Source organism: Balaenoptera acutorostrata, chromosome 12 (genome assembly GCF_949987535.1).
Source record: "Balaenoptera acutorostrata chromosome 12, mBalAcu1.1, whole genome shotgun sequence".
In the NCBI taxonomy this organism is placed as follows: Eukaryota; Metazoa; Chordata; class Mammalia; order Artiodactyla; family Balaenopteridae; genus Balaenoptera; species Balaenoptera acutorostrata.
In genome coordinates, this window is record NC_080075.1 from 83104580 (window position 1) to 83128927 (window position 24348).

The 24348-nt window shown below is 36.7% G+C and overlaps 1 protein-coding gene across 1 annotated transcript in view; it reads left to right on the plus strand.

The window, feature by feature from the left end:
* The window catches only part of NBAS (NBAS subunit of NRZ tethering complex), a 345265-nt gene that overhangs the window by 159943 nt on the left and 160974 nt on the right, over nucleotides 1-24348 (plus strand). The window contains exons 27-33 of the mRNA XM_007183498.2: nucleotides 1714-1776; nucleotides 3650-3772; nucleotides 8642-8744; nucleotides 11906-12135; nucleotides 14801-14913; nucleotides 17386-17499; nucleotides 22247-22360. Coding sequence (XP_007183560.2) covers nucleotides 1714-1776; nucleotides 3650-3772; nucleotides 8642-8744; nucleotides 11906-12135; nucleotides 14801-14913; nucleotides 17386-17499; nucleotides 22247-22360 — 860 coding nt within the window. The remainder of the gene's footprint in view (nucleotides 1-1713; nucleotides 1777-3649; nucleotides 3773-8641; nucleotides 8745-11905; nucleotides 12136-14800; nucleotides 14914-17385; nucleotides 17500-22246; nucleotides 22361-24348) is intronic.

Consider the following 24348-nt stretch of genomic DNA (forward strand, 5'->3'; position numbering starts at 1 on the left):
AAATGCCTCTTTTGTGTATGTGTGGCTGAAAGCTTTTTTTGGCTTCAGATTAATGGCTTCTGATCTAACAGATTTTTTTTTTTTTGGTAAACATAAAAAATAGCATGATACTCTTTTGTTGTTCCATTTATTTCTTAATGATTGTATTTCATAATTATAATTTTCTAAATAATTTGCAATTATAAATTAGCCTAGTATTAAAATATAGGCCTTCAAAATACTTACTCTGGTTCTCTTTGCTCCTCGTGCCAACTTTGTCAATTCATGTTCTCCCAGTGATCAGTCGTTTATTTTTAGTGGTTAAATGGTTGTTATTTACCAAATGGGTAACTGTGTATTTTTTCACTATTTAGGAAATTAAATTTTTGTACATCTTACCTAGGCAGCACATTTCATCTGGCTGAAAAAAATCTTTAGTCATTATGTTTGTGAATGTCAGTTCACAAAGGAAGAACACTATATTCTGAAAATCAGTGACAAATGTTTATTGTAAAGTTACAAAATGATAATTTAAAAAATATTGTTTCTGAATATGTTAATTGAAGTTATCTCCGATGAATGATCTTTTTTTTTTTGAAGGACTTTAAGTGGAATATACCCTAATTTATCACTCTAGTCCAAGGCCTGAAACTTGGTTTAAAAAGATAGTATAATCTTTGTAAATTGCATGAAATAATTGCCACATAGATTTAGACCAGGACAGATTGATAGTTTTAAAAATAGTGAGTGAGACTTTTGTGTTCAAGTAGGTCATTTTTAATTTTCCAAGTCCAGATAAAGATTTTTATTTAGCTTTCTTATTAAATCCTAAGAGCTTGCTGGAAGTCAGTTGAATCATTGGTTGGAAGGCACCTGAGAGTGTCAGGTACAGTGGTTCTCAGTTGAGAGTCGTCCCTCCAAGGTTGGGACACAGAGTTGCAGAGGGTGGCAGAGGGCTTTTATAGCAGTTGCTTAACTTTTCTACCAAATCCTTTGCACTCGTAAGTGCGTTGTGCCGTGCTAAATCTACCCTATCAGCCGCGTTTTTATTAGTTTATGATCTTTTTCACGGTAATGTTTCTCCTAGTCCCCCGTCTACTTTTTTCCTGAGAAAGGAAAAAGGAAAAGTGCTTCTTATCTCCACTCCCGGTAGGAACTATCTGTATGATGGCTATGTACTTCTCTTTCGTTTTAAAATATTGCAGTGGAGGCAGAGTGAATGATGACGTGGGAGAAGTCCCCTGAGTATATAGAATCCTAATGGAAAAGTCCTAGGGGAGTCACAGGTGGAATAGATAGGACTAGGAGAAAGCCAGCGTGCAGGGCCATGGTTCCTAATCTGTTTTATTGGTTAAAAGAAGAGAAATAAATGATGGCTTTATCGTTTACCACTTCTTTAAAGAAAGACTACAACTGATTTATAATTCTTTTTTGCTTTTAGCAAAACTGAACTAAAAGTTCTTAGGAAAATAGTTGCCCATATCTCACTAATCTGTAATAGAGAATATTGTTATATTCCAGTATTTTTTATCTTAATCTCTTTTGAGTCATGAAAGATGCTGAATGAGTATAGGAGATAAGACTGACCTTTTATCTGGACAGGGTGTTACTGTCATATATTAAGTACAAGGGAAACATCACTTTTTTTTTTTTTTAAACTTAAGTGAGTTTAGTATTTCAGGTAAAAAGTTACTACTAAAACCTAATTTTAATTCTTTTCTCTTAATCCTTTAGTCAGAAGACAGAGGTAACCACAGCTCTTCATGACATGGTAGACCAACTGGAACACATTCTCAGGTGAGAAAAATGATGATCTTTTGGTTCTATGCTGATTAAGGAGGTCTGTCCAAGAAATGTTACCTTAAATATGCCTAGTGATCATTTCCGGTTTGACCTAATATTTGTTTGACTCTCTTAGGAGTGAATTTTCTTAATCATGAATATAATACTAGCTTATTTTAGCAGAATGCTACAGTAATGAGAACATGGACTTTGAAGACTAGTAGAACTGTGTTCAAATCTAGGTGTTGTAACTTACTAGCTGTGTGATCTTTGAGCCTAGGGTTTTCTTAGCTATAATATCTACCTGATGAGATGTGAAATTGATACTAAATAAAGCATTTAAAGTACCTCACACATAGTAGGTAAATAAGAAATATTAGTTCCTTCAGCAGTTATTACATCCATCAGCAAACAATGTTTATTATAACCCTAACTTTCCTTTTTGGGTTATACTACATTTGATTGACTCTCTGGGTTATATTATATTAGTGACTCTAGCAATATTCTTTACTGTGAAAATGAAGCATTAAACTGTCTCTTTTGGAGACTGAAAATTTCTAATTTGCTATTCAGGAAGTTTAATATTGTTTACTAGTGTTCATTTTTATATGTATATATAATGTGCTTGTGTGTAATTTTTAAATATTTGCATTAAAAATGAAATTTTAGGACTAGTAAACTTTGTTCTTCTAATATATAATTATAGAAGTTATAGGTAATAACATCACTTGATAGTGGTAATATGTAAAGTATAAGAATTTGGGAATCTACTAATTTGATGTCCCTCTCTTCTCCCCAGCCTCCCTGAAAAATTGAGCATAGTTTGAACAAAGCTTAATGGGTTAAGTCAGTATAGATTCATTCCTTACAAATCTGCATGGTTTCCTTTTTTTCCCTAATGAAATTGAAAACAGCTTTCTCAAGGAAATACAGTATAATAAACATAATGCATTTCATAAAAAATTATTTCATAGTACACATCATTTATTTCACCATACGTTCCTGGGTGTAACCATGGGTTGTCTTGATAGTCAAATTATGCTCTCAATATCTCAAGGAAACAGTAACACCCTTTAGGTTTCTGGGTGATACCCAGGTCTTTCACTGTCCACCTTAATTTACTAACCTTTTAAAAGGAGAACTCTTTTTTCCAGTTCCATCTCATGGCCATTAATAGTTGACAAATGTTTTAGTGTATATAATGTCAGGTGACGTGACCCATGGAACTTATCTTTATGAAGAGTTACTGAATTTTGTCCGACCTCTCTTTAAGCCCAGTAGTGGTTAATTCATAAATGTGAGATTTGGTGAGACAGAAAAGGTGTATATACAATGCTGATAATTATGGAATAGGATATCTCAAGAAGATCCATGTGAGAACAGAAATCTTATTTGTTTGTGTATAGAATGGATTCTTGAGGGAGATTGAGCCTTATGGGGTTTCTGTGGTTTTCCAACCCTAAAATTCTTTGCTTATTGCTTTTCTAGCAGCCTTGCCTATAACAGAATACTCACTAAGGTTGTTAAGAGTTAAAGCTGGGTATTGCAATTATACATTTGTCTTATTTTGCTGACTTGATGCTTTTAGAGCACAGGAAAATTGTAAAAAAAAGATTTTGAGATAAGGATATGCCAGGCTTTTTAAAAAATGTTAACTTATCCCAAGTGTATTGTAATAAAAGTCAGTAGGGGAAATAAGATTTGATATATAATTATTAGCTTTTTTTTTTGCTGAGAATTAATGTAATGTGTAAAATTTGGTCATTCTTTATGCTACTTTTTTTTAAAATACTTTTAACACCTAAGTGCTACTTATGTGTTTAACATTCTCAGAGCTTTTTTGTTTGGTAGCAAGACTTATTTAAACATTTTTCTTTTTACTTAACAGTGTGTCAGAGATTTTGGAGAAACATGGACTTGAGAAACCAATTTCATATGTTAAAAATACTCAGTCTAGCTCAGAAGAGGCACACAAGCTGATGGTTAGATTGACCAGACACACCGGTCGTAAGTGAGTAATAAAATTAATTGATAATTGTATGTGATTAAGAAAAAGTACTACTTATTTCTTTTTCTGACTACATTGGGTTATAATTGACCAATAATAAATTGCACATATTTAAAGTATAGAATATGATAAGTTTTGATATATGTATATACCCATGAAGCCATCACCTCGTCAAAATAATGAATGTATCCATCACCCCTAAAAGCTTTCTCTTGCTCATTTATAATCCCCTCCCTCCTTCTGCTTCTCCTCATTACACCCCCATCCCCTCCCCAGGCTATCACTGATCTATTTTCTGTCTCTATATCGTACTTTGCATTTCCTAGAATTTTATGTAAATGGAGTCATAACAGTATGCACTTTGTTTGTTTGTTTGTTTGGCTTCTTTCACTCAGCATAATTATGTTGTGATTCATCCGTGTTGTATCATGGATCAGTAGTTTATTCCATTTTGTTTGTTGACTAGTATTCCATTGATGGATTTATTGCACTTTGTTTATCTATTCACTTGTTGATGGACATTTGGTTTACTTTGAGTCTTGGCTTTTACAAATATAGCTGCTATGAATATTCATGTACAAGCCTTTGTATGGACATGCGCTTTCATTGCTTTTGGATAAATCCAGAAGAGTGGAATGGCAGGATCGTATGGTAGGTGGATGGTTAACTTTTCAGAAAACTGCCAAACTGTCTTCCAAAGCATTTGTACCATTTTATTTTTTAATCAGTCTTTTAGGAACGTTCCATTTGTTCTACGTGCTTGTCAGTACTTGCTATGGTCAGTCTTTTAAGGTTTAGTTATTCTAATAGGTATGTTATGGTATCTAATTTTGGTTTTAATTGCTTTCTCCAGTGAGTAATAACGTTGAGCATCTTTTTATGTGGTTATTTGACATCAGTGTATCTTCTTAGATCATTTTAAAAATTGGGTTTTTGTATTCTTTACTGATTTTGAGAGTTTTCTTATATATTCAGGATACAAGTCCTTTATTAGATATATGCTTTGCAAAGATTTTCTCCTATCTATGCCTTATCTTTTCATTCTCATACCTGTGTCTTTTGAAGGGCATACTTTATAAATTTTGATGAGGTCCAGTTTATCAATTTTTTCTTTGTGCTTTTGATGTCATGTTAAGAAACTTTTGGCACAAAGATTTCCTCCTGCCATTTTTAGTAAAATTTTTAGTTTCCCATTTTACAATCAGTTTCATGGCCCATTTTGAAAGTTCATTTTTGTTTATTGTTAAGGTATAGATTATTTTTTTTTAATATCTGAATATTCCAGCATCATTTGTTGAAAAGACTGTCCTTTCTGTACAGAATTGCATTTGCATCTTTGTTGAATATCAGTTTTCCATATTATGGGGGCCTATTTTGCGGTTCTTTATTTTGATCCATTGATCTGTTTGTCTATCATTCCTCTAACAACCATCCTGTATTAAGTACTATAGATTTATAGTAATTCTTTATTTATTTATTTATTTATTTATTTATTTATGGCTGTGTTGGGTCTTCGTTTCTGTGCGAGGGCTTTCTCTAGTCCCGGCAAGTGGGGGCCACTCTTCATCGCGGTGCGCGGGCCTCTCACTATCGCGGCCTCTCTTGTTGCAGAGCACAGGCTCCAGACGCGCAGGCTCAGTAATTGTGGCTCACGGGCCTAGTTGCTCCGCGGCATGTGGGATCCTCCCAGACCAGGGCTCAAACCCGTGTCCCCTGCATTGGCAGGCAGATTCTCAACCACTGCGCCACCAGGGAAGCCCCTATAGTAATTCTTAAAATTATTGTAGATTTATAGGAAGTCTTAAAATTCTCTCTTTATCTCTGTCTCTTTCAACAGTTTACTATAGTTATTGATTTATGTGCCTTATGTTCCCTTCAAAATCATAAGCTTATCTAAGGCAAGTGTTACAGTCACCAAACATCTAATTTGGAACCTTACATTCATTGGCCCTCTCTCAGTAATTATTAAAGGAATAATTTAGAAGGTTTTGACAATTTAAGTCTTAAACTTTCTTTACAGCTATAAACGATGGGTCAATATTTCCCATTATGTTGGCTCTAGTCAAGAACCTACTCTTCAGTAAGAAAGCCTCACTGTTGCTGCTAGATTACCTACTGTCTTTCCACTGAATCCCTCAGATACTTCTAAAGTCCTTGCAGTTAATTTCTACTTATGGCATTCTACTTACTGTGAATATGTAAGAGAGTACGGCCTCTTTTTTCAAGGTAGTCAACTTGAAATGAATCTTAATTATTTCATATATGCTACTATGGCTTGGCCTTCAGCACCTATCGAATTTTCTTATGCATGTTCTAAATGGTGGCAGATTTCACTGACTGTCACAAATCAGGTTTTACTATCTTGAGTGCAATACTATTTCTCGCTGGAAAACACACCTCCATTCCAAAGCTGTAACTAATACATCATGTTTGTATTCAGGTATTTCCCTGTCAATTTGCACACCTCTTGTATAGTGCCTCCAGGTTCTTCTCTTGGTTCTTATTTACTGCATGTATTCTAAAAAGACCTTTGGAAATAATGTCTTATAATTTATTTTAATTAGAACCTGTACTTAAGGCTAGCCACATGTGGGAAAACATTAACACCATCTGTCCCAGTGTTGCTGGCTTCTAGAAGTACAGCTGGGCTGCGAGAACTTGAATTCAGCTAGACAGTGCCCAGGTCTGATTTTATGAAGCTGGTGCAAGATGGACACTCACTTTTTCAAATATTTTGCTACTTTTTTGCCTGCAAGCCAAATTTGAAAGAGTCCTTTAATTCTTTGAAGCCCACCCAAAGAGTTCACATACCGAAGTCTAAATAATGGAAGCACTTCAGGGATTATCCTTGAAGACTTGCAAATATATCAGTTTGTTTTGTGTATTTGTATGCTGGGAAAAAAATGTATTCTCTTAAGCATTATTACATATCAGATAGAAATAATTGTTCATTTTGTGTAACAAATAGAAAATGCTATAAGCAAATGAAGCATATGGTTATTAAAAATTTTAGGTGAAAAAAATTCCTGAAGACTAGAATTTTTGCAGGAAAGATCCCAAATGCATAATTTTTCCATAGCAATACTATTAAACACAGTCTATTTGCCCTGTTTTTAATGCATAAGAAAGAAAATGATGCGTGGAAAAGGAACACCCAGTTGGTATTTGACAAACAGAAAACAAAACCAAACCTACCCTTTTCAAACAATGAGATTCATGATTATGTAGAACTTCTAGACTAGAAAATAAACATAAATGATGATTCCAAACTCACATATATTCAACAAAGATGAACTTTTGAGAGAGGTAGAGAGAATTACAGCACATTCTCCCTCCTACTAGACAATATTAGTGGTTGTGTATGTGACTACAGAAAAACAAACAGATGTGTTTGTGACTTCCAGATTCATTCATTCACACTTGTTGAATACTACTTTGTACCAGAAAAATATGGGGAGTGTCTTTTCATGCATTCTAGTTTAAGTTAATTATCATAATATACAAAAAAGGAAACTGAAGCTCAAAGAAATTAAGAAATTTATTCAAATCCATACAGGTAACTGAGCTTGTTTTTATACTCAGGAAAAATCTTGTTTCATTGTCTGTGTTTTTTCAAAATTAATCTCATCCCTTCCTTATCATTCTTCGAGATTCTCTTTAAGTGAGAAAGCTGAAATTCAGGAATATTAAATATAGTCACGCAGCTAATATATGACTCTCTGACATTGTTAACAAAACCGTTTCCCCTGTTGCAGGAGAATCTGAACCACTGATTCTCTAACTCTGTAAGTCTGGATACTAACATGAAATGGTATTTGATCAACTAGATAGTGTAGGCCTCACTACTTCATCTCTGATTGGTAAATTGCTCCTAGAGGAACTGTGTAAATGAACTAGAAAACCTGATAGGGGCTTGAAGCTTTGGTTTTCCCATGTGTGGTCACTGGCTTATCCTTGAGGGGACCCTGAAAACTATGCCTATGGAATTGTTACAAAAGGTATCAGCTCGGTGCTTTGTGACCACCTAGAGGGGTGGGGTAGGGAGGGTGGGAGGAGGGAGATGCAAGAGGGAGGAGATATGGGGATATATGTATACGTATGGCTGATTCACTTTGTTATACAGCAGAAACTAACACACCATTGTAAAGCAGTTATACGCCAATAAAGATGTTAAAAAAAAAAAAAAAAAAGGTACTGACTTTTGTGGGGAATGAAGCTTCTTCCTAAGCCAGATAGGAACTGCAGCTACCGTACAGGGCTTGTCGTACCTGGGCTGGCACCTGGGCTGTCACCTGGATGGGAGAGAACCCCTGCAGTGCTCTATCCCAGGCTCTGTGGACTGCCGCAAGGAGTCCCACTGAGAGCAACCACTGGGGCTGCCCGGCTGGCCTGCTGTGCTTCCCGCCTCCAGACATGCCAGGTGTGGCCCCTGTTGCCTTCTGGGTCTGCATGTGTGGTTGAAGTTAAGAACATACCCTGCTGGCGACTGCAGAGTGATGAAGATGGAATTTGAAACTCATTCTCCTGTCTCCAAGTGCTTTCTCTGCTATATCACAGCTGCTTTATCTTACTTTACCGTGTGCTTTATTTTACCTTAGAAACTCATAGCTTGTTTACCTTTGCCATTATCAGTTTTGTGTCTAGGCAGCCTACGGCAGCGGCCGCTCTGGCAACATCTCTGGCATTGATGCGTCGCTGCCCAACTTTTCCCTCTATCTTTAGTCAAAGTTTTTGTCCTGGAAATTCAAATGAGATCTATTTCTCTTGATCATCTGGGAGCTGTGTGGCATATAGAATAGTGGTACCAATTTTTTTTACTTTTGACCAATTGGAGAGAGCAATTTCATGAATTATTTTCCTTTTTACCCCCAGGCAGCCTCCTGTCAGTGAGTCTCATTGGAGAATGTTGCTGCAAGACATGTTAACTATGCAGCAGAATGTTTACACCTGTCTAGACTCTGATGCTTGCTATGAGGTAACTCTACATATGTAAATATTTCCTTTTAATTTTGTAATTTTGGTTGTTACATTTTGTTGATTGGATACAAGATGATGACCGTAAGTTTCACTGTAAGTAATAGGATTGAATTATTGAATAATATTCAATAGCTGGTAATTGAGTGGTGCTTTAGAGTTTGAGCACTTTCATACATAACTTGTCTTCTTTGTTCATTGCAACACCATTTATTTAGTGGGTTAATTCTCAGCTGGAAAACTCCGAATCGTACGTGGCTCCTCTCTCTTCCATAGTTTTGGTGGTCACTAAAATTTGCTTCATGTGCCTGAGAAGAGTCTTTCAAATCTGTCCTCTCTTCATCTCTGCTAAATTGTTGTAATCCTCCAAACTTGTTCCCCTACTTCCATATCTCTTCCTCATTTACACAGAAGAGAGTATTCTTCTAAAACAGACCTTTTCATGACACTCCCCTTCTTAAAATGCGCTGCTTGTTCCATATCTACAGTTAGAAAGGAACCGTATTTCTTAGCCTGGCATAGAAAGCCGTGGCGGATTCCAGCCACCCTGGTGCATTCTCGCCTCTGACCCTCCCCGCCATGTGCCCTGTGCTCCAGCGGTGCCAAATCTGTCATGAATTCCTCCACTCACGATGCTGTTTCCTGTTTCTGTGACTTTGTACACATTATTCCCTTTGCCTGGAATATATTCCTCTTTTTTAAATTTGAAAATTGCTGATAACTTTTAGCATTCAGCTCACTAATCATGCCCTCTAGGATGCCTTCCTTTGTCCTTTGATATAACTGTCTCTATTACAGCCTTTCTTTCGAATGCGATGACTTGTTTGTTTCTGTGTGTGTTTCTTCCCTTTGGTCATTAGCTCCTAGGTAGGCATTATCATATCATGTTCATCCTCAGCTCCCCCAGGGCATATTATAGTGTCTGGAACATAAAGGATACTTAAGGATGGTGAGTTGACTAGGAGTGTAATTTAGGAGAATTTAATCCTTATTTTGGGAGGTATGTGTATTACCACCAAATTACTCTTGCTGTGTATGGAAAAATGATCCAGCTAACCCATCTTTAATGAGACACAGTTTAAAAGAGGGTTCCCATTTGAATTTGCCTGTCAAACAAGCCAGATCAAAATCGTGTAGAATATTTCTTGTGTTGCTCTGCTGTGACATCACGAAGCATAACCCGTTGAATAAAATGAGAGTTATAAAACAGGTCTCTGTTTTGTGAAATTGGTTGGTATTTTAATTTAAGGTAGTTTTAACAGAAGAGCACTAATATAGACTGTTGAGAAATGAATGGTTTTATATTTGAACTTCAGGTTTTTATGTGCTTGATGAGTGTAAAGTTTATATTGATGATTACACTCTCAGACCACGTACAGCTGCCAGTAACTTCACCTTTGTATCTAAAGCACAACTTGAAATTGAGTTTCAGGAGAAAATAATCTATACGCACATGGGGTCCAAAATCTTACTGTCATTAGTAACACTGCTTGAAGTAGTGTTTTTAAGTGGGAGTAGCGTTGTTTCCTGGTATTTTCTGATTCTGATTGAAAAATTAGCATGAAGTACATTACACTTGAACTCGCTCCTGTGTAGTCTATCATAACAACTTGACGTATTAAATTGTTTCAGTTATATTTTAACACCTTTGTATTAGGCTTTGATATTTTAATGACTTCGCGCGGTTAGTCTTTCTCCTTTGAGAAAACATTTGAAAGCATATTATAACTGCCCTGAACCAATTCTAGAAGATAATACAGATTTGGCAAACTTACATTTTAAAATATTTTAGTGATGTTTAAATTATGCTATATTGTCTTACTGACCTGTGGCCACTGTATTCGGTTTTGCTGTCATTGGAAAATAATTTTAAATCTCATTGGCATAATTTTGGTAAGGTGCAAGATTTCTGTACAGCCTGTAGAGCAGAAATCTATATGGTTCATTTCAGCAAAACCTTTAAAATATTAGAGTGAGTGAATTTTATTTTTCAGTATTGGGCATTGACTCTTTATGGCTTACCTGAACAAACCAAAGGAATAGAGAAATTGTTACATCTAAGTCATCTTGGTCACGTGGAGCAAGCCATTTTCACCTGTCATATAAGCGATTAGGGTTACTCACTGATAATTTGCTTTCTGTCGCAATATGGATTTTATAGCAGATCTCTTGTAGGTATTAGTAATTTTATCTTTATCAGTCATTTTAGGAAAGCCCTGTCTAAAAATGTCTTCTCCAGAAGCCTAGAAACAAGTGAAAATAAGGGGGTCCTATGAAAATTGGGTAGCCTTCCTAATTATAAGGAAACTCTTGCTTCTCCATGAAATCTGCTTTTTATCTCTCGCTTCTTTTTCTGTGTTATCCTCATCCAACAGTGGCATGATAGGAAAGAACATTCTTGGGGAAGTTCTTGTGCTATTTATATATTGACTCTATTAGTGTGGGTTTAAAGGGAGCTCTTTAATAGGACTTTTTTGGATTAAGTAGATAATCTCAATTATAGAATAAATTTTATGTTAATTGATGCTATTAGTTGCCTTGTAAAATACAATGACATTTGCATAACTGCCTTCCATCAGTGGCTTTTGTTTTATTTAAATAGTTTTTAAATTGCAGATTAGAAAAAAATGTTATGTGGTGTATTGTAATTCTAGTGACTAGGTGTAAGTAGAACATTTGTAGCATGGGTGTTCAGTTTATGAGACTGACTTCAGATGCTTTAAACAGTCATTAATTATGTGTATCATATTCAAAGATTTTCTTTTAAAAAATTGAAATGTTATAAATACTTTAAGCAGAGTGTGGGACAGTATGTCTAATGGATCCTGTTTTTAATAAGTATGAACTTTGGATATTTTACTCAAATATTTCTTGTAACACATTAAAATATTATGCTTACCATTGGTTTGTTCGGTTAAATTATTTCTTCTTCTTCCTAAAAGAGGGATTTTTTTATTGAGGTGACATTCACATAACATAATACTAACCATTTTAAAGTGTGCTTCATTGTCATTTAGTGCATTCATAAATATTGTGCAACCTCTACCTGTAGGATGGATGTATTTTTTAAAATTTATTTCACTTGGATATCAGAGCCTCCATTGTGTCAAGAACTGAGTCCTCCCTCTTTAAGCTCTAATTCCAGTTTCTTCTTTTTCCCAGATATTTACAGAGAGCCTTCTGTGTTCCAGTCGCCTTGAAAATATCCACCTGGCTGGGCAGATGATGCACTGCAGTGCTTGTTCAATAAATCCACCAACTAGTGTAACCCATAAAGGAAAAACCCAGTACAGGGTCAGTTATGAAAAAAGTATTGACTTGGTTTTGGCTGCCAGCAGAGAGTACTTCAATTCTTCTACCAGCCTCACTGACAGCTGCATGGATCTGGCCAGGTAGAGGAACTCTGTATTCTCTGTAAGAGGGAGGAGGGAAGTCAGAATATACAAACTTTATTGTTGGTTTTATTCTCTACCTCACAAAATATGTTATCACAAGTACAGATTGACTCTACTATATGGGACACCGTTATTTATTGCTTGAATATAGAATGAAAACTTAATTGCGTCATAAGTATTTATCAACTTTCTTGTGACCCTTTTTCTCTAGCACACTTTCCCACAGTCATTCTAGATGATTATCTATAAGGTTATACTTTTCTTCTATTGGAAGAGATTCAAGTGGTAGCCAGAAAATTCAAGTTCTGGAAAATTTCAACACATTAGGTCGTGTCTATATGCTTTACATGGCTTCTGCTGTGATTAGATGATAAAGCTCAAAAGTCCCTTCCAGGTGGAAATTTCTGGACTCTGAATTCTGTTCCTCTCTTAGCCTGTTGTACAGGAAAGTTTGTGTTCCTCTTTTTACTATTGATTCTTAGGAGCTTTTTTTGCATATGGGACACGTGCCCTTTGCCTCTCTTAATGGTTAAACTGTGTTGCCAAGTTTTTATAATATACAATTTATCTTTCAAATGGCTATTGTGAATTTTTAAAAAATTCGGTTGTTATTCTTTTTTCTGTCTTTTGTGTCATCCTTTGAAAGACCTTTAATTCCCAAGGCCATTAAAATCGTTTTTCGTATTGTTTTTTTACTACTTTGGTGGTTTTATTTTTGCATGGAAATTTTAGGCCCATTTGGAATTTATTTTGATGTAAAGATTGTGGTAGTTGTTTAGAGTTACTTTTCCCCTCAAATAACTGGTAGTTGTTTCAACTCTAGCAAAACTTAAAGGTAACTTTTTTCCCCCAGTGATATCTTATCACAGAAAGAATCATGTTTTCTCAAGCCATGTTATTGAACTTGACAAAGTTGTTTAAAATAGTTAGTAAATTTTTTCCTTCTCTCCCAAGGGATAGTATTTCTATTTCAGATGATGAAATCATCTGAAACAACTCCCAGTTGTGTTTGACCTAAATCTTTTTGACAGATGCTTCTAGAGATCATTTTTGAAACTACACAGTACTTGCAGTATTTGCCTTTCATCCATCCCCTTTTCTCCTACAAGGACACACATTAATTTAAAAAAGATGTCATATGTGTATAATGTGGCACCAAACTGATTGAGACCTGTGAGCCCAGATGTATTTAATTGTTTACAGTTTTATTGAAATAGAAAATAGCTCATCTATTCTTATTGATTAAATTACTATTTATTTACTAGTTTTTTTTTTTAATTGAGGAAGCAGTACATCCACAAGATAAGATATTTTAAAATACACAAAGGATACATATGGAAGATGTCTTTCTCCTCATTCGAGTTCCTCTAACTTTATCCCTCAGTTATATTTTTAATCAGTTTCCTGTGTATCCTTCTGGAATACCTTATTAAAAGTTACCCCCTTCTTTCTTAAATCACAAATAAGTGTATACTGCTTGTACCTATCTTTCTGTGTCTTGTTTTATTCACTTACAATCTATATTGTGGTTTTTCCATGTGAATACATATCGGTTTGTTTCATTCCTTTTTGATGGTTGTAGACTATTCCATTGTTTGACTTTTATACAATTTATTTAATTAGTTCCTGTGTTTTATTTTAAAAAGACTGTGGTAGTGAACATCTATAATTATGTCTGGGCATGTGAGAGCCTATCTCTAGTATAAATTCCTAGAACTGGGATTCCTGGGTTCAAAGTGCAGTTAGAATTTTGGTAGATGCCACAAATAGGTTGTATACTGTTTATCCTTGAACCAGTAGTAAGTATGTGTTAGTGTTCATCTGATTTAAATCCCCAAATTTTGCAAGAGCAAGCTAGGCCTATATCTGTCGCTTGGTCATGTAGGTAGATCCTGGGGCCTAGATATTTTCATGTGATGGTCCATGATTTTAGCATTGTTAGCTCTTCATGGCCTGCTCTCTACCTGTCTTTCTAGTCTCATGCCCCACTGTTCCTCTCCATGCACCTTTCAGAAAATAGGTTTATTGTTAACTACAGTATTTATTAAGTATACTTTCTCTGAATTTAAAAAAATTTGCTTAAAATACTCCATAGGTATCACAAATTCGTAGATTATCAAATCACTTTCATCCATATTTATCTCAGTACTACATCACCAACTGATTGTTTCTGATCAGAAAAATGTCTCTTGTGCAGTTTCTTAGGTTATTCCTTTTCCTTTGAGAGACAAAATTGTGACCGAATCAAGACATTTCTGTTTTCCTTAAAAGAATAACTGGAAATTAACTGTATTCCTTCTGTTTTTTTTAATCCTTTTTACATGATCATTATCTTTTGAGTCAACAGTAAACAGAGCACTAAACCCAGAGCTAACGTATCTTGCTTTATACTGTGATACCTTACGTACTATCAGCATAACCCTGCGCAAATTGCTTCACCTCTGAGCTTCAATTCTGGCTTCCTTAAAAAGCAGATGGTGATATTTGCCTGTCTCACAGGCTTGCTGTGAGGATTAAATAAGATATCAGAAAGCCTCTAGCAGAATACCTGGAAGGAAGTTGGTTTTTGATAAATGTGTTGGATCTCTATGTTGTTGATCATAGAAAGGCAACTTAGCTGAACATATGTTACTTTTCCTTCTTAAAAATGAATTTCTCCTAGGTGCTGCTTACAGCTGATAACAGATAGACCCGCTGCCATTCAAGAGGAGCTAGATCTAATCCAAGCCCTGGGGTGCCTCGAAGAATTTGGGGTAAAGATTCTGCCTTTGCAAGGTGAGTTTTCTATTTAGTGTTGCACTATTATTAACTTATTTTGCATTAGTTCACTAGTGTTCCTTTTTAGGTTTTTAACTAAAGAGTACTTTTGGTCATTTAGTCCATTAGCAATAGATTCTGCCCTCTGTCCCATTTTTCAATAACAGTACAGCAGTAAGGCTATTGGATAAAAACAAAAATAGAAATTGGGGAATATGGATGAGTATTTAATGTACTTGAAATCTTAGTAATATACCATGCTTAGGGCAACAAGCAAAAAACCAAACTTGAGCGTTCCAGTAACAGGAAGTTTAGAGAAAATGATGATCCATTGCCATGTGTAGTTTCAGTTTTCCACCTTAATTTTATTGAGCTAGAAAGAGTGGTAACAGTAAGGAAATCAGCTGATTAGAGTTATAAACCTAGAGTTTCTCTAAGAAGAATATAAGAATTCATCAAACAAGGCCATTGAAGCAATCTGTGAAAACCCGGGCTTTTAGGTACATAGAATGATGATAATATCTATAAGTGTTGTTTTGAAAATCAGGTTAGAAATATGTAGAAAGTACCTTTCTCATAGTTACTGAATCTGAAATGTTGAAGTAGTGATACACATTTTCTTAAAAATATATATACTAGGAGAAAAACACATAAAACAGCAGATGTTGACGTAAAAAACCCAATTTTTTGATTGAGAAAAGTTATGAAAAAGTTTGAAGTATATTGTATCAGTTAGTTTTTGTTAGACTGTCCTATAGTAAAAAAAAAAAAAAAAAAAAAAAAAAACTCAAAAATCTCATTGTGATATGATAAGTTTAAACCTGGCATTGTAGCAGCAGAGGCAAAAGATCAGGAATCCTGTGATGATGACTCTTAAGCATTTGCTTAGAAGTGGCATATGTCACTTCCACTCACACTTCATTGCCATAGAAGTCACATGGCCAACCTGAAAGTTAATGAGGTGGGTATTTGTGACATGAAAACAATACAGTCTGTGGAAGCTATACTCAGATTAGATATTAGCCGTCCTGATTGTGAAGTAACTGAAGTCTACATCTACCTTATATTTTAGAGTAAAGGCCACCCCAGGATTACTGTACTAGCAGTTGCATGAATAGCTATCTTGAAATAGCCCAATACACACTAAAGTATTTATGGGTAAAAAGACATGATATTTGCAAATGGTTCAGGAGAAATAGATGTGTGTAGATACATATGTTTATGTGTATATATGCATGTGTTTTGGGGGAGGGTGGAAGGGCATGCATGATTGCAAGTGTGAATGGAGCAAATGATTAACAATTGGTTGATCTTGGCAAAAACTGTAGAGGAGTTCTTTGTACCATTCTTGCAACCTTTCTGTGAGTATGAAATTTAATCATAATAAAAACTTACTCCCCATCCCCCCCAAAAAAAGCCTATTCCAAAGAAAAACTACTACCTTTCTCCTTTATATCCACAATCCCTGGGCCCCCTCCCACCTACCTAGAAGAAGTTTTGGGGGAAAATAGGATGTATGTTATATAGCCACGGATTTAGGAATGGATAAAGGAATGAAGGTGTGAAAAATATTTAAGGAGCTGGATTGAATTCAGGTCCCATCACTTTCAGTGACCTTAGCCAAAGTACTTAATCTTTCTGCACCTCAGTTTCTTCCCCTGTGGATAATAGTACCTGCCTTGTTAGGTTCTGCCTTATAGGATTAACACACATAAAGCACCTACAACAGTGCCTAGGGCATAGGTCATATTCATTTCATGTCAACTACTATCATGATAATTGTTATTGTTGTATTTACTGGGTCCCAGCTTCCCAGGTAGTGCCATGTTTCTTAAAAGTTAACACCTCTATCCTGAATAGATACCATTTCTTCCTAGCATATATATAATACTCTTTAACTCAAGTTTTTTTTTCCCCCCCTTTAAGTGTGCTTAATTACCTCATAGTGTGAATTAGTGTGATCAGACATGTTTTATTTTCCTAACATCTAGCTTAAGTGAGAGGATTGGGACTATTTTAGAGAAAGGTTAATAAATTGGATCAGTGAGCGCTTTGAGGACTCCTGCCCTCCAAACTGGTATGATGTGGTGGAGGTAGAAGATGGATATTTGGAACACGGACTGGATTTTAGGGGGTTGAGATAAGGTGGCGAGACTGGTGTACCAGGAAGTATGCGAAGTTTTCAAAGACAGATACCGCCTTCTTTAAAATTTTCCCTAAGTCCTGACCTGGCACTTGGAAAAGGTGACACTTTTTCTTAGCTTCAGAATGCCAGTTCATTTGCTGTGTTTCAGAAGTTTGGTGATAAAGAAAAGATCCATGTTCTACATTATTTATTCAGAAGCAACAGTAACTTTACTGTTTTTAAAAAATTGTGTCTTTTACTTAATTCTTATTGATCTGGGGGTTAACACAGTTTTCATTTTGTTTAGTTGCCATAACAAAGTGTTATGTCCCTGGTCACAAGTCGACAGTATGTCTTCTTTGTAGTGCGACTGTGCTCTGATCGGATCGGCCTCATCAAGGAGTGTATTTGCCAGTCCCCAATGTGTTACAAGCAATCTACCAAACTGCTGGGCCTGGCTGAGCTGCTGAGGGTAGCAGGTAAGTTTTGAATGCTAAACTGCAGAGTACAGATCTGTGTTATTCTCGACATCACCTAGGCAAACGTCGGAATATGTGCTTCTAGGTGTCCGAGCAGCTGCTTTTGGGCAAGGATTTGTCTTTCCTAGAAAAGTTGGCATGTTATAAAACTGTGTACCTATATTGGGCTGCTTGGACCTTCTGTTCTTCAAACGAGGGCAGGCTTATTTGGGGTGCCGCAAAGTGGTTTCGAGGTCAGAAACAGAAGTCAGGGTTACCATTTATAACCAGAAAACTGAAAAGGAGGACCAGCCAGCCCTACCGGTTCACCTTCAATGTTGAAATTTGGCGTGATATTTTTGATCCTGAATAATTTCGTAGATAAATGTGTGCCTTTACTATTTGGTCAGGTTTTCACATGTGTTATTTCATTTTCTGTTAAATGGTGTTGATGATGTATTCTTCCTATTTTACGAGGGAAATTGAAGATCAGAGAAGTTAAGTATCTTGCTCAACAGGGTTAAATAGCAGACCGTGGCTTTCAAGGAAAGTCTTTCTGACTCTACACTTCATGTTTTGCACTATCCTGCTTACCAATCTTTTAGTACTTTTCTTTTGTATTTTTCACTTATCCAACGTGTATCCCGCCTGATGGACATCGTCAAGTGGGTCCTCATCTTCTCAAACAGATTTTAAATGTGCAGCTTAAATTTTTCAAATGGATCCAGCACAATTTTGTGACAGTTACCTTCCCGTTTCAACTAAAAGAATAAACACGAACCCCCTGCTGACTTGAAACACCAGTTATCTGTACTACGCGTGTCTGTCTGTTTGCTAAGTGGTCTTCCTTTGGGACACCATCCATCTCCCAGCCCATGTGATCCCGGGAGACTTGCCAATCAAGATGCTTTGCCATAGTTGTTGGCCACGATATTCTATCCACCAGCCAGTTCAGGGATGACCGTGTGACTCAAACAGAACCAATCAAAATCTTTCCTGATGCTTGATATATAAACACAGGAAGACAGAGGCTCTTTCTTCCTTTCCAAATGAAAGTCATAAGGATACAACCTTGGGGATGCTGGCAGTCATTTATCTGATCAGTTTTCTGAAAATAAATCCATTTGAGAGAGAGAAAGAAAATACCCCAATGATATCTTACATGCCTCTGGATCTAATCCTGCCTAAAGAGACTTCTAACCCCAGAATTCTTTTACTTAAATTGAGATAAATTCCATTTTTAGCTTAAAAAAAAGTAAAGGGGATTTTTGTTTATTTTGAGCTTTAAAAAATATATATTTAGTATATTTAGTGGACACACTTATTAATGTTTTAATATTTTTATGTGTAGAACTCCTTAAGGCCTATAGTTTTAGTAAATTTTATTGTGTCACTTGTCCTTCTCTAGCCTATCCAAAAGCGTAACACTAGCATCTTCACCTTTGGACTTGCAGCAGCCTGGGAAAGGTGCTGACACTGTGACTGGGGCCAGGCATCCATCGTGAGGCGTCTCAGATGGCTGCGGAGAAATTGGGTGTGGAGTCAGAAGACTGGTCCACTCCTGACTGTCCCGTTCATTTGCTAAATGACTCAAGCTTCAGTTTCTGCACCTGGAAAATAGGAATGACACCCCCCTTGCTTCACCTGCCAGATTATAAGAGACCCACACGAGTTAACGCATATAGAAGCACTTTGTAAACTTTGAAGCACTCTGATCATCAGGAAAGAATTTCATAAGGATCCAGTTCATAGAAACGAATTAAGCAGTCAGGGATGCCGTCTTCATTTTCCATGTACCTGCCCACTAGGATTAATTTCCGTTTTTGTCTTTGTGGCGTTGACATAGAAACGGGAAGATCAGTGATCTTGGCAAACCTGCATTTATAATGGTATGAACATTCTTCTTCAGTCCTGCAGAGCACATTTATGTGGACCACATGGTGTTCAGACCGCTTTTCTTCATTGCAGCTATTTTAGTTCTTGTATTTGGAACCATCTCAACTTGGCCACCTCTATTTCACAAACTTTAATGTGGAATCTGTATTATAACTTCAGTGCAGTATCATTAACAAATAAGACTAGTATCTACATTTCATTCAACATAGTGTTTTTATTGTGAGCCCCCTGAGTACACATAATAGCTAATACGTACCCGTGACTGCTGTGCGCCAGTCCCCGTCTGTGCCCTTTTAACGTACTAGCTCTTTGCTGTGCACAACAGCCTCTTATTAGCCACATTTTACAGATGGGGAAATAGAGGCCTCAGAGAGCTAAAGTAATATCACTTTGTCAGGTACTTTGGATACAGGGTTCTGTTACACACCTGCTGCCCTCTGGGGATTTAGAATCTTAGAGGTCTACGGAAGCAGTGAATTATGCTGCATCGTGGGGTGTGATGGTAGCACATGGCTTCTGTAAACAAATGTTATAGAACTTGAAGAAAGGCAATTCTAATATTTTGCTGGGGGTGGAGTGGTATTAAGGAAGGGATCACAGGCAGGTGACATGTATCTGAAGCTTATAGAATGTTATAGTTATTTATTGCTGCTTTACAAACCACCCCCAAACTTAGTAGCTTAAAATAACAACAGTCACGTCTTTTTATCTCTCCCAGTTCTGGTGGTTGACTGGGCAGTTCAGGGTCTTTTATGAAATTGCAGTCAGATATAGCAGCTAGGGATGGGCTCATCTCAAAGCCTGCTTTATTCCCATGTCTGGCATCTGGGCTGAGAATATTTTTTTAAAAGCCGGGGAATGGAGTAGCTAGGGCTTTCTCTTCTCTGTGTGGTTTCTCCTTATTGTCTTTCCTTATGGTGTTCTCAGACTACCCAGATTTCCTACGTGGCTGAGGGGTCCCAGAGTCAGCATCCCAACAGAAACCAGCAAAACTTCATGTCATTTTTCTATAATTTAGCTTTGGAATTTCGGTAGCTTCATTTCCATTGTGTCTCATTCACAGAAGCAGTCACACAGGCCCTCCCAAGTTCAAGGGACATATTTAAGTTGACTGGGCCTGGGTCATCTGCTCCTGAGCTGGCTTCCATAGCTGTTGGAAAAGGCCTCCGTTGCTCCCTGGCTGGTGGTGAGAGGCCTCAGCTCCTTGCCCCGTGGAGCTCTCCATAGGGCTTCCTGAGTGTCCTTTTAACATGGCAATTCCTGGGCTTCTCCTAGAGCAGTTGATCTGCGAGAGAGCAGGGCGGATTCCATAATGCTTTTTATGACCAATCTTGTAAGTCACACACTGTCGTTTACAGCATGTTCTGTTTGTTAGAAGTAAATCACTAGTCAGCCCCCACTCAAGGGGAGAAGCATTAAGCTCCATCTTTAGAAGGGAGTATCAAAGAATTTGTGGACAAAGTTTAAATTATATTTCACATACTCAAGGCTTTGTCAGGCCACCATTAGTATTTTCGTCAGACTAAACATCTGGATCATTTTCTTTAATAGATTTCTAGTCTGGCTATACTCCTGGCTGTTGTCCCTGTGAATTTTGTTTTGTTAGTAGGATTTTCTAGACATCAGTCTTTTCAAGCCTATTTTTGCTTATGTTTTTCCTTTTAACCACCTGCTCAGATTGCCTGATATACAAATTAACTTTATCACAATGAAACTATAAAATTTAAGTCCATTTTACTTTGTGCTTAAGTTTTTTCCCCTTTTATTTGTCATTTATTAATTATAATTAGAACAGTCAAAGGGTAAAATTTTTAAATAAATAGGAAAAATATTTAAATTCCCTATTGGGAGGAAAACTTTTCCTCTACCCACTTAGATTGGAATGGGTGGTCTGGGGGTGAATACATACATACATACATACATATACATGTATTATTAGGGTATAGTTGATTTACAGTGTTGTGGTAGTTTCGCATGTGCAGCAAAGTGATTGAGTTATACATGTACATATATTCATTCTTTTTCAGATTCTTTTCTCATATAGGTTGTCACAGAATATTGAGTAGAGTTCCTTGTGCTATACAGTAGGTCCTTGTTGGTTATCTATCTTATATATAGTAGTCAGTGTGTTTGTGTTTATCCCAGGCTTCTGATTTATCCCTCCTGTACCATGTTTCCCCTTTGGTAACCATAAATTTGTTTTTGATATCTGTAAGTCTGTTTCTGTTTTGTAAATGAGTTCTTTTGTTTCCTTTTTTTAAAAATTAGATTCCACATATGAGTGATATATGATATTTGTTTTTCTGTGTCTGACTTCACTAAGTATGATAATCTCTAGGTCCGTGCATGTTGCTGCAAATGGCATTATTTCATTCTTTATTATGGCTGAGTAATATTCCATTGTATATGTGTACCACATGTTCTTTATCCATTCCTCTTTTGATGGACATTTAGGTTGCTTCCATGTCCTGGCTATTGTAAATAGTGCTGTAGTGAACAACGGGGTGCATGTATCCTTTCAGATTATGGTTTTCTCTGGATATATGCCCAGGAGTGGGATTGCTGGATCATATGGTAGTTCTATTTTTAGTTTTTTAAGGAACCTCCATACTATTCTCCATAGTGGTTGTACCAATTTACTTTCAGTCTGAGGCTGATATTAATCATTGATCACTTAGGAGACTGAGAGAGAATTCCATGATTAATAAATAGATTGGAAGGTCTAAGTGGCATGACCTTTTCTCCTATAATCTTATAAAAATCAGTCTAATCTCTGTTTTTTAGTTTGGAATTAATTAGAAAGATAGTGTTAAGGAGCTCCTCTGTCGATTGATACTGCCCAAATCAGTAAGTCATTTGCATGCGTTTACAGGTGAAGACCCAGAAGAAAGACGTGGACAGGTTCTAATCCTTCTAGTAGAGCAAGCACTTCGTTTCCATGACTACAAAGCTGCCAATGTGCATTGTCAGGAGCTGATGGCCACAGGTGAAGTAGATACTAAACACTTTGCTCATGTCCTCTTTACGTGGTGAATAATGGAAGAGGTCTGTTTTGAAATCAGTTGGCCTAATCGGTAAGCCAACCACATTGTGTTCATAAGCCTGGAGAAATATTTTGTGAGTACTGATAAGCATGTATTCCATGTGCTTGTATATTAATATAAATACTTTAATGGGCTCAAGGGTTATATTTTATCTGAGATATGGTTGCTTTACATTCCATATTAAAAACAGGCTCATAATTTTAATAACAATTTTAAAATATTTTAATGCCTTTTTATGTATTTGTCATATAAAAGAAAATAAAAAAAATTTGAAGTATCTATAATTTGTGACTAAATTGTCAGGTATTTCTATTCTTTAATTTTTTTAAGAGATAGCATAATGCTTTTCAAATTAATGTTGAGTAATTGGAAAGTAGTTTGCAACCCTAAAATTTTCCATATTGAAATTATAACTCAAGTCTCTGGGGGATAAGCAGGTTTTATTGTGGAATAATTTCTCTATTAAAGAATACAGGGCTTCCCTGGTGGCGCAGTGGTTGAGAATCTGCCTGCTAATGCAGGGGACACGGGTTCGAGCCCTGGTCTGGGAAGATCCCACATGCCACGGAGCGGCTGGGCCCGTGAGCCACAACTACTGAGCCTGCGCATCTGGAGCCTGTGCCCCGCAGCGGGAGGGGCCGCGATAGTGAGAGGCCCGCGCACCGCGATGAAGAGCGGTCTCCGCACCGCGATGAAGAGTGGCCCCCGCTTGCCGCAACTGGAGAAAGCCCTCGCACGAACCGAAGACCCAACACAGCCAAAAATAAATAATAAATAAATAAATAAAGTAGCTATAAATTTAAAAAAAAAAAAAAAAAAGAATACATTCCCCAGAGGGGTAGGAAGTGATGTTGTCTTATTACAGGCTCTGTGCTAAATGATCTGCTCTTTGTAGCTGTGTCTGACTATGTGAAAACTCAAGCACATCTGTTTACCCCATTGTCTGTGCATTCCTAGTGAGTGGTTATAAATGCAGTGCTTCACTTCATGGTAACTCCTGGGGCTGTGCACTACTGATATGTATACTTTCTGTATGTATACTGTTAAAGGAAAAAAATATTCTGACACTTGTTACAAATGGTAAGGAAGACTTTATTCATGAATTTTGCAAGGGGTGGGGGAGAACAGGTTCAGCTCCAAATACAGAAAAGGCAGCTGGGAATTTACCACTGAGGAGCAGGTTGAGGGGGTCAACAATGGGTGAAAAGTGATAGCGATGGGACATCGAGAGTAGGGGGATTGGTACTAAACCAACTTAACAGGATTCTTGCTGATGGCAGGCCAGGGTGGTCAGATACCAAGGGTGAGAGATTCTCTCTGAACTGACTTGGCAGGATTCTTGATAAAACTGGGTTATACAGGTTCAGCAAGGACTGGGCCAAGGTATAGGCCTCCTTGAGAAGAGGGCTCAGAGAAGCCTGAATCAAGTTTTGTCAAGGAGAGAGTCTGGCAATACATCTATGAAAATGTTGAAAACTCTGGGAAAAAGCTTAACGCTTTATAACTGCAGCATTAGAAAACTGGTTTCATGAAAGAACTGTGTTCTGTAATATTAACCTAGTGATTTTGCAACGTTAAGTTCAGAATAATTATGGCATTCTGGATAATCATTGTTGTCTTAATTTATTACTGCTCACTCGGAGAGCTTTGTAATAATTTTATTCCTATAAGGATGGTGCCTGGATTAATTTTGACTCTATATTTAGAAAAAAGGCCTACTTTCTAACTGGAATGCCTTCAAATAAGAATAAAAGTGCATTTTAAGAATTCACAGTATAAGCTTGCATAGGCTAAAACTCTGCTGGTTTCAGGGGCTGACTGTATTTTTGGCACTGTCCTTGGATCTCTATAAAGTGAATGATTCTGTGTAGCTCTCTATAATCATTTCTCTTTATCTAGGCTTTGCAGTGTATAAATACAGCTTTTAAAT